Here is an 11076-nt window from a genome sequence, read left to right on the forward strand (position 1 = left end):
ATATGTTTAATCATGTCGTGGGATGGAAAACAGAGCAGGTAGGAAGAAGTGAGTTATGGGGAAGTTGATAAGGACAATGAATGTAAGTACGGGAGAGACTAAAAAAGGGGTTAAAAAAAAAAAAAAAGACAAGTACTTGACAGGTGAATCTACATGAAGGAAAGAGGTAATTACAAATGTGCCAAAATATTTAAAGCTTCAAGTTGGAATGTAGACTGGCAACATGCCTGAAGATAAATACACGATTATATCCTCATTAACACTCACACATTTCTACTGTATCCACACACCCCAACATGCATTCCTATAGTCTGTTTGTGACAGCTGTCTGGAGCCTCTAGACAGATTTATGCACAATTCAGATACACACATAAAGATACATATATATTTTTTTATTATTGTTTTTGCAGTAGAGAAACATTTGTTCGACATTTATTGTTCTCACATTAAATGGTGTAACAAATAAAATATATTACATTTTCATACAAAGTGCTTTGGAATGACACTGCTTCAGTCTGTCCCGATGTGACTGATTCATATCTGAATCTACAGGCTGAGACTGGTATTCTCAAGGTTGTTTGACTGAAACAGACTGAGACAAGGCGTGTCCCATTTTCTCTGACAGTCCTGAATAATGCTTCTACTGTATGATGGGGCTTTAAAGAATGCTAATGGGGCTGTGAAAAGCCAACGAGATGTGTCAGGGGTCTGGTCTACATTAAGTAGAAACAACACACTTCACTAGCTTTCTTATTGTTTCTATAACAATTTAATTAGGGGACTATAATTACAAACAGCCACTGTCTATTACAACTTCATCAATTAACTTTATAGCCCATGCTGAATAGTCAGCATTTAATTTTGCATTTCCCTATGAGAAAATTCATGAAAATGTTGAAAAATCAGTTTCCAACAGTGTCATTGGTGACAATAGTCAAGAGCAAGAGCAGTGGCTTAGTTGGCCTAACAAATAATAGAGTAAATGCAATGCTGTTCTGCTCAACACAAAGTAGATAAAGGTGTAAGACACAGTACGTACAACAGCAGACAGCAACACACAAATCATGCATGTTGTGCAATATACAGGAAGAAAATTTAGCAACAATACATCTTGATGAAGGCTCTATCAGCCTTAAAGGATTAGTTAGATATTTTGAAAAATAAGCCTATTTGCTTTCTCGCCAAGAGTTAAATGAGAAGATCAAGCAGCTGGTTAGCTTAGCTTAGCATAAAGGTTTGCCTACTTCTGTCAGAAGGAAGCAAAATTCACCTTCCAACACCTCTAAAGCTCATTATCTCTAAATAGTTTCCAGTAAAATCAGAAATTGATGTTTTTATGCTTGTGTTTTTGTTTGGATCAACCAAACGATATATATATATATATGACATGTCAATTACAAGTGGCAACCTCCGGAGCTGAAAAATGAAGCTAATGCACAAGTGCCAAAAACTGCTTTTCCACAAATGGCCACTTGAAGCTGGCTCCAGAAGCAAGTCAATCCCCATAGACCACCATGTTAAAATGCCCAACTTTACAGCTAAAATAAACATGTTTACAGCCTGGTACAAAAAGCAGTTTTGGGTATAGGTAATTTCCCCTTTCATGACAACTGTATGGGGAGTGAATTTTTTTATAACTCACCCGTTTAAATTTTGTTAAGCCGTAAAGTTATGCATAATTAAGGATGTGGCCACTTTGAGTGACAGGTCGCTAGCCGCTAGGTGGCTTGTTTCAGCAAATAGGCTTCATTTGGCCAGCCTCAGCTCCATCTCTTTGCCCATTTTGGATTAGCCGGGAGTCAGGCGGAGTCAGGCACTGCCAAGATGGCGACAGCTGGAGCCACCCACTTTGAAGTTCAAACCCGCTCTTCAGAAACCAATGGGTGATGTCACGGTGACTACGTCCATATTTTTTACAATCTACGGTCAATTGGTGAGCTTTAGAGGTTCTGGCAGGTAGATTTTGTTACCTTTAGACTATGTATGTAGAGTTTCCAGTTTCCAGTCTTCATACTAAGCTTAGCTAACCAACTGCTGGTTGGTTACATTCACTGTACAGACATCAGAGTGATATTGATCTTCTCATCTAACTCTTGGAAAGGAAGTGAATAAGCATATTTCCCAGAATGCTGAACTATTACTTTTTGATTTAAAACACAGTCATTGCTAACAGTCCTTCAGAAAGGCTGAATTTATAAGTGCAAAATGCCATTTTCCGGTACTCTTCCTCCTTAAACCATTTGATCCGTCGCTCTCAGTAGTTTGGCCCCATCATCTCAGGGAGTGATTGGCAGGGGGGAGGTAGAGTGCTCAGTGATGCTGGTGGCTTTGAAATTAGATGGCTGCGACGGCGTGTTGTGGCACTGTGTCCGTTGGTATACTCTGAGGCAGTCCGTGAGTGAGTCTCTGAGGAGAACAATACTTGGCTTTATGTGCTTTTTGTCCCACTTGGCATGCATTACAGGATTACTGAATGCCGTACTTTGTCTCCAGCTCTTCGGCTGCCTGTCCCAGGTGCATCTTTCTCAGTTTATCTAACAACTCCAGCATCAACGGCCGGTGCAGCATTCCACCTCGTCCTCCTGCGCCAGCTCGTGACCCTCGCTCTGCCCACACCCTTAGCATCTGGTAGTGAGCCTCCTGGCAGGACCGGTGATCCATCTCTGCCCGTTCAATGTCTGTATCTGTCACACCGAGAGAACGCACCAGCTGCTTCACCTGCAGCACAGGTACCAGGTCTAGCACCATGTAGATCAGGTCAGGGACTGCAGAAGGGAGCGGACAGTAGGGAGGAGGGATGATGATGAGGGGATAAGAGAAAAGGATTAGCACAACAGGTTTCTGTATGTTTGAACTGACACACAGCGGACCATTGGTCAGGAGCATGCACATCATCAAATACACTCACTCTTGATTTCTAGTGGGACACAGTCAGGCAGATTGAACGGCTCCTGCTCACTCCCAGGGCTTTGGGGAATGGCCTTTAAACCCTTTTCTGAGGGTTCCTCACTTTGGACCAGAACCTGCAATGAGACAAGGGTAGATATAAGGTTATTGACTGTAGATGTACATCCAGTATAGAAAAGTAATCACAGACAGTTAAATCACTGTACTTCAAGTGACTCCGGGGAAGAGACATCAGATGATTGGGAGGTGCGTTCCTGCAACTTCTTCTTGGTAAGCCATTTTGTGATCATGTAGGTGATGAGAGATGCCACCGCCAATAATACTATTGCCACAGTTACACCTCCAGCAATTATGTTGGTAAGAAATCTATTTTCACTCTTAGGAACTTCTGAAGGGACAGGAGGGACACATAGGGAACAAGACATGAAGATGGATTCACATTAGAAATGCAATTATGTTTTTAAACAGTCTAAATTACATTCATTCATTTATAAAGAAGCCAGAAGAAGTTACTCAATATCTGACCAACTCTTTCACAGACTGTTCTTGTCACCTTTTTGATGCTAAACAAGAACATATGATTGTTCAACCCACATTTGATCCTTTATATCAGACTGCTATTCAACATCTGTCATCAGTGCAGTTGTAGTTCTGTATGTATCATTTGAAACCACATAATTACACCAGATTCTTGTATAATTCATAAGGCCAGATAATTCAATATATTCAAGCATTTTTCCAATCACAAACAGCAGAATTTATGGCTAAGTAGAGTTTGTCACCAATATTTACTATAAGGTTGTAAAAATCCTACAATAAACTGATGTGTTCACTCTTTCAAATGAAAGCTGGACTGAAAAATCCCAAAATCACACCTTCTCACACATCCCTGATAAAGGGGCTCACCTGTTGTAGTCTTAACTGGCAGACAGTGGTTTTTGCACTCAGATGTACAACTGTGGAGAAGAAGGAGAAACTTTCACAACACTGAGGAGGAAGTAGCATATCGTAAGAGGAACTGATTAACACAAAGGCTGAGACTCAGACAATGGCAAGTTCTAAACACTATGGTGACTATGAAATGACACGTCATTTCATAGTCACCATAAATCATGAAATTACTTTGTATTGTACGTGGTTTATGCAAAGTGTAGCTACGGATCATGTGATCTATGGACAGTGGGTTTCTCTAGGCTCCCCTCTTTTTCTATTTTTGACAAATATGACTTTGTCTGCTGGACTGGAGGTATTCCTCATTGAAATGATGTGTTCTGGGCACTGACAGAGCTCGCTTCCCTTTTCAAAATCTGCCAAAGTGAGCAATATTTCTAACAAAGAACAGCTTTGACATTTAACTCCTTTGCCTAGTATAAGAGAGTTACAACAGACAGTTTGTTTGCATTTTTGTATTTAAATTTCAACCAAAGTGTGTTTCAAATCTACAGTAGTATAAAATGAATGTCTAAAAAAATTTAATAAATATACAGTATAATATAGGACCTAAAAGGGAATGTTAATTCAGATAGTTCAGGGGTCCTCCCTCAGTAAACAAGGCATATATTGGGGGAAATAAGCTCAGAAGGCAGTACAGTCTATTTAAAGATCCCCTCCAGGCATGTTTACTGACATATAAAAATAATAAAGTAAAGTTTAATTCTCAGTGTTTGTGCACTGGAGGCTTCAAGTTTCCACATAACACTTGTGTATGTTGCATACTGGACCACTACTTGTTGTGAAGTCATAAATCGTGCCTTAAACTCAGCCCTCTAGTGTCAAACTCTGAATAGTGAAGCTCAAACATCCAACTGAATTAACAATAAGAAAAACACATTTGAGGGAGTGGAGGGAGGCTTTAACAAACAAGCACTCATTTATTAAATGTTACAAAATCAGCATTCATCAGTAACCCAGTTTTAGTGTTTCGCAACTTCTCTCTTCTCTTGCCAACAAATGGAAAGACTGAAAAAAGTAGGAAGTTTGCTGCAAGTTTCAATTCAACAAACCAACTTCCCCATCAACACAACTTAAAATAAAAACATCACACACGCAGTCTGAGAACAAAGCCCACACCCAGTAGTATACTCACTTCTTGCATGGTACACACTTGTCGTTGAGTTTGTAGTAATTCACCTTACATTCACACACAGTGTTGCTATTTGGTGTACCTGTGCACGACAAGAATAATTCAATTTAGACTACAGTGAAGAAAATACATCACAGGCAGGAACTTTTACTTAGACATAAGTGACTATAATTTATTACATTGCCACATCTCAGGACTTACATGCTTGTTTTTCCATTTCATCAGGTCCACATTGTTTACATTTCAAACACTCAGATGTTACTGAGTCAATTTGATCTTTATAAAAACCGTCTTCACAGCGACAAATAGTGTTTGAGTCGCTTTTACATTCTGATTCCACAAGTTCATGCTTTGCTGCCGTGGGGAAAAAGTTGAAAAAAGAGAAACAGAAAGCAAAGCAAACCATTACCTGATGCAACATGGGTAAATTCAAGAAGTGAAAATGACTTTTAAAAAAAAAAAGGTCATGTCAATCTACCTTTGCATTGTTTGCAACGGAAACAGTTGCGGAAGAAGTTCACGTGGGCCGTGTACTGTCCAGGGGGACACTGCGTACAATTACTTCTTTGACCCTCAGCCTGACACTCTTCCAAAAGCTTAAAACCTGGACAACATGACAAGAATAGATGGTGAAGACTATAGAAGTGAAAGTCTGCCTGTGTGATATTTCCAGCACGCTCCTCTTAATCACGTGTGGTGTGCAGGAGGCCACACAGTACCTGCAAGGCATTTGTTGCAACATATTCCGTTGCCATTGTCATAGTCCCCAGGTGGACACGTCTTCTGTAATGACACCAAAGTGGGAACGAACATGCACTGCAACACAGAATGCACAAAGTTGGTAAAACAATATCCTTTTTTTCATTTAATTTGCATTGATATCATCACAATAACAACAATATTATGTTTTAATGTCTTAGTGAAATACAATATCTAGTGAAGCACTTCAAGACTTTCTCACCATGAGGAGCAGTATTGTGCTAAAAGAGGCTTTTTTGTTCCATCTCCCACTGTGTCTAGCTCCCTCCATTGTCTTACAGGTTTAGCTCAATCCATCTGAGGCCACCTGCAAGGAAAACAATCTGTAAAACACCTCTGACAGCCAAAGACATACTAATTAAGTTATGTTAGACTTCTGCTGAATGACGAACAGACACTGTCACACTGTGGACACACACACACACACACACACACAAACACACACACACACAACAAAATAAAACCAATCATTTTATTTCTTAAATGTACTTAATTTTAGGGCTGCAACTAATGATTATTTTCATTCATCATAAATTGATTAATTGTTTTGTCTATAAAATGTCAGTCAACTCTTAGAGCTCAAGGTAACTCTTCAAATGTCTTGTTTTGTCCGATCTACAGCAGTCCAAATCCCCCCAAAATTCAGTTCATCAGGTATGACACAGAAAAGCTTCAAATCCTCACAAGCTGCAGCAAATATTTGGCATTTTTCCTAAAAAAAAATGACTAAAATGTTTTTTTTCAGGTATCAAACTAGTTGCCGATTAATTGTCTGTCGATCGACTCATCGATTAATCGACTCATCGTTGCAGCTCTACTTAATTTTATGATAAAATCCAGATTAATTCATCTGTAACTATGCCATAAAGTTAGGGTTGGGCATTGACAACATCCAGTTCCAAAATTCCGAATCCAAAGGAATCATTAAGAAATTGTAATTTCGATTCTGCTTATCGGTACGTAAACGCGCTAAATATCTGTCAGGACCTGTCTACGTCATGCATTAACGCAACAGCATGTCGGTTTGTTTACATACGAGCAGGCATGGTCAACATCACAACAGTGCTGACAGAAAGTTGGACCACAGTAAACGCTCTGAAGTGTGGCTTCACTTTATGAAAGAAAACGACAAGCCTAAGTGCAACGCATGTGGGAAGATAATTAGCTATAAGTCAGGTTGAACATCCACTCTGACCAAACATTTAAGCTAGCACGACGTCGCTCTTCTAGCCCGAGTGTGTCATCAGCCGGTGTTAGCACTTCCAGTACAGTCAGGGATATCAAGCCATGATACACCGTCTATGTATGTAAGTTACTGTTTCCTGTTGTCATCGAGCTGTCGCTTTCCCACTTTTTCGTGTTGCACGGCTCAGTATAGAAACTCCTCAGCTGAGATAATAAAATACGATCCAGCAAGTCCGGTTGGAGAAACAGATTATTGCGTTTAAAGTCTGATCAGATAAACCCTACATAGCGGTTTATAATATTCACAGACTGGATTTTACAGCCATGGGAAGTTATCATGCTGCAACTCTGTTTACTTCTGCGTACACGTGACGTTTGTGTCCGCGGACCTCCGAAAAAAAGGATGAATGGAACCGCATGCGCGTCCGCGTGCAAGTCCATGAATTGGCCTTTACAGTGATAAAACACTATATTATTGAGGGAAAGATGAGACAGAAAGTACTAAAAACAAAAGCAGAATGTTCAGTTAAAAAGACTTTGAATTTACTTATTTTAATGAAACAATAAAAGTCAAAGTAAATGCTTTGAAGAATAAAGATATTTTGGTTATCTTAACATTTGACCTCTTTTTTTCATCATATTGGAATCGAAACTGGGAATCAACAAGAACCGCAATCAATTAGCAGGATCAGAATCGATACAATTCAAACGATATCCAACCCTACATACAGTAGTTTATTTATTTACTGTTTATTTATTTAACAAGGTACTTTTTTTTTTAGCAAATAGTGGCTTTAGTCATCTATTTGGATGGTCTGTTGAGATATTTTTACAAATATCGGATCAATTGCCACCAATCATGGACCCACGAGTCACCTTTCATCTAGCACCACTAACAGGTCACAGTTTGTCGCACATCACACCTCATGACACTTTTGCAGTAACATGCAAAAACATGTTAGTTCACGAACAAGTCCAACACTCTGCTCTCCCTTACTAATCCAAATCATCTGTGTAGACCTGTATAGGTGTGTCTGACCCTTTTCTCTCTTGTTTGTCACAGTTCTCAAAACCCTCCCACCCCCAAACCCCGTGGGTTTCCATCGGGTGCTCCGGTTTCTTCCCACCATCAAAGACATGCATGTTAGGGTCAATACTTCCATCTCAGTAATCCTCCTTCTCCCTCTTTCATTATAGGAACCACTGAGGGGATGATGAAGCAGAGAGCTCATCAAGACACTCCCCCCAACCCTGAGTCTTGACCCTCAGGTTCCTAGAGGCTCCAGCCCCGTCACGACTCCAATTGACCTCTTTCATCCCTCCCCTCATCCCCTTTCATCCTACCGTACACAACCTCGTCCAACCTCCAGCTCCTGTTCGTCCCCCAGGGCGATCAACCCTCTTCGTCCTGCTCCTCTACCCCAAACATCCCACCGCAATTGACCCTCATCCAATTCTTCCCAAATCTTCTTGCCAATAAACTATTCTTTTAAATACCGTTACTTTATTATACAGACTGTATTGATTGCATGATTGCTGACTCTGCTATTTTGAACATAATAAATGTATTGTATCATGTTTGTTTAGCTTTTTTAAACTTTGCTTGGCTGCAGGGCCCCATTAGCCCCTCCTTCCCCCCCACTTCCCACCCCATTCTCACACTGGTCTGCTATGCAGTAAGTTGATTAAACATGCAACATATACGTACGGTGAGGAGGTTCTTCAAACCAGATTTTGACAAAAAGGGAGTCAAGTAAATGAAGCAGGGTCCACTTTAAGGTGATTTAGATGTGCATATGTACACCTGCAGTTGGCAACATAACACTTTAAACTTGCTGAAGGTCAGACCACATCTGACATTGTAGAGCTGAGCCTGACAAGCTGAGCCTGAGATGTGGTTAGAGTGCAGAATAAACCCTTCTGTTTTCAGTAACGACAGTTTTTCCTCTGCCGGCAACCTCAGGTCACATTTTAATGTTTTTTTTAACCCAACAGCAGCGAGGATCAAAAGAAGAGAAGAACACTTTTCATTCACAATGTTTTTTTTGTGGTGCTGTAGACTTCTAGGGATTTAATAATTGAAGGCATGAATCTAAGTAGAGCTGCAACGATTACTCGGTTAATCAATCAACAGAGAATTAATCGCCGACTATATTGATAATCAAATAATCTTTCTAGGTTATTTTCTTAAGAAAAAATGTCAAAAATTTCTGGTTCCAGATTCTTAAACATGAATATTTCCTGGTTTCTTTAGTCTTCTATGAAAGTAAACTGAATATCTTTGGGTTATGAACCGATGTGATTGTTGTTTTTCACCTTTTACAACTTTTTACAACTAATTGATTAATTGAGAAAATAATTGACAGATTAATCAATAATGAAAATAATTGTTAGTGGCAGTCCTAGTACTAAGGAATTGTTTGAGTGATTTATTCATTAATGCACTAGTAATTAAGGGGTTTTAAACCCTTTTATACATAGGCTACAGTATTAAATTCATCCAAATTCATCAAAACTCAACATTAATTGACTCCTGACTCTTGACCTAATTATCTCAATTACCAGCTCAATTCACCCAAATTACATATTTTTTCCACATATCACAAGTCATATTGAACAGTTCAATTAGTTTCAGAATAACCTGTTATGGCTTTTAGACATCCATCACTCATTTCTCTAATAATTTCTCCTGTCAACCCAGTTTAAGGAGGCGAATGAAAGTTTGTTGAGGTGCTCAAAGCATCAGGAAACTCAACATCAATCATCCTTCCTGAACCAATTCCCCACTTATTAATCAGGACGATCCATACATTTAGCTATGATCAAGTTTTTACCGCAACATATATTTTAACAGGTCTGTGTATCATCTCGAGTAGTGTTCTCTTGGGAGGGAGAAGTGGATTGTTTGACAGCTCAAAACGAAACTTACAATTTGTGAGGACGACCGGAGCAAGCAAAAAAAAAAAAAAAAGCCTCTCGTTAAAATGTTATTTGGTTGAAAGGTACATAACTTATTGTTTTATATTAATGCTAAATAACATCTCTGAATTTATCCTTAAACTAAGATATAAAGAGATTAATGATAAGTAGCTGAACATAAAGTCAGCGGGGTCATTTAAGGTAATCTCGAAAATTAATATTAAGTTTCCTCACCACTGACAGCCTTTTAAGGGGATTTAACACATTTAAAAGAAATTAATTCAAACGCAGTGTTAACTGTTTAAATACGTATTTTTGTTGAAAGATAATGACTTACTTGGTTCACTGTCGTTTTAAAACAAACAAAACTTTTTCTTTTTTTTTTTTTGAGCAGCTGTTGGCATTTCGATCACTTCCCTGTCGCAACCGAAACAGACTCAATCAGACTCTTGACGACTTTAAAAGTAACTTTAAAAACTTCAACTCTCACCCTGACGACTTACTTACACTACAGGTAACGTTGACGTATGTAAGAACTAAATCTATACTGAACTTTTACATTTTTTTCTCGCGGGTTTCGGTTTGCTTAGTACACCACATAGACACCCACTGAAGCCTCAGAGCGATATGAATCTCCTCTTCCCACAAACTGTCATGCAGAGTTATTTTACCGTCACTTACCTGGACAACCAGTGGCAGGCGAACGATGTCACTTTACTTCAGGTCCATATCACGGCATGAATGTATATTTAATTGGACATAGGTCATTATTGTTTTTGCTGAAAGGAGCAGCGGCAACGTTGCCCTGCTCTCGATTGAGTACGAGCGGAGGCGGTTCCCCAACAGGAAACACTGCGTCACTTCAAGGAATTGTGAGGTTTGTCAGGAAAAAGGCACCTGTGGGAATGAAACACATTTAAACCTGTTTCGTGTGCAGCACAGACAGGTGAGATATATCTGCAAAGTGACTCACCGTCAGATTATTATCTTAATGAAGCGGATAAGAGACAGTCAGTTCCCACATCCGCAGATTTTACAATTTACAGTTTCATTTAGACGTTTTTTATCTAAAGCGACGTGAATGTGAGAGCTGATACAACACAGTGACTAGTCAGATCAGCAACACGATTAAGTGCCATAAAGTTAAGTTTGAGTCAGGTGCCAACAGGCAGTGCATAGAGCCCGACCGATATATTGCTCAGACGATATTATCGATTGATATT

At 39.4% G+C, this 11076-nt stretch overlaps 1 protein-coding gene and 1 long non-coding RNA gene across 3 annotated transcripts; one reads left to right on the plus strand and one right to left on the minus strand.

Annotated features, from left to right (window-relative positions):
- Positions 1-377: 377 nt before the first annotated feature.
- Positions 378-10712, minus strand: tnfrsf1a (tumor necrosis factor receptor superfamily, member 1a). Of its 2 annotated transcripts, none has more exons than XM_067601188.1 (10): positions 10535-10712; positions 5952-6056; positions 5710-5806; positions 5469-5594; positions 5192-5344; positions 4994-5072; positions 3814-3863; positions 3114-3292; positions 2909-3023; positions 378-2765 (listed from the first exon to the last, which is right to left on the minus strand). In XM_067601188.1, the coding sequence occupies exons 2-10, from the start codon at positions 6018-6020 to the stop codon at positions 2467-2469; spliced, it is 1167 nt and encodes a 388-aa protein (XP_067457289.1). In that variant the 5' UTR covers positions 6021-6056; positions 10535-10712; the 3' UTR covers positions 378-2466. The 2 variants fall into 2 exon arrangements, with proteins under 2 accessions (XP_067457289.1, XP_067457288.1); XM_067601187.1 differs by having other exon boundaries at positions 3114-3295; positions 10535-10710.
- Positions 6402-8432, plus strand: LOC137191251 (uncharacterized). The gene is made up of 2 exons (XR_010930372.1): positions 6402-7056; positions 8132-8432. It is a non-coding gene; the product is annotated as an uncharacterized lncRNA (long non-coding RNA).
- Positions 10713-11076: the final 364 nt, after the last annotated feature.

Source organism: Thunnus thynnus, chromosome 10, assembly GCF_963924715.1.
Source record: "Thunnus thynnus chromosome 10, fThuThy2.1, whole genome shotgun sequence".
NCBI lineage: Eukaryota > Metazoa > Chordata > Actinopteri > Scombriformes > Scombridae > Thunnus > Thunnus thynnus.

Bases quoted from the DNA above. Each gene is read 5' to 3' on its own strand.
- tnfrsf1a (XM_067601187.1), bottom strand. From the start codon at position 6,020: ATGGAGGGAGCTAGACACAGTGGGAGATGGAACAAAAAAGCCTCTTTT. The intron at 3,864-4,993 runs GTGAGTATACTA...TCTTCTCCACAG, and splicing joins AAGTGTGTACCATGCAAGAA to TTGTACATCTGAGTGCAAAA. The intron at 3,024-3,113 runs GTACAGTGATTT...GTCTCATTGCAG, and splicing joins CTTCCCCGGAGTCACTTGAA to GTTCTGGTCCAAAGTGAGGA.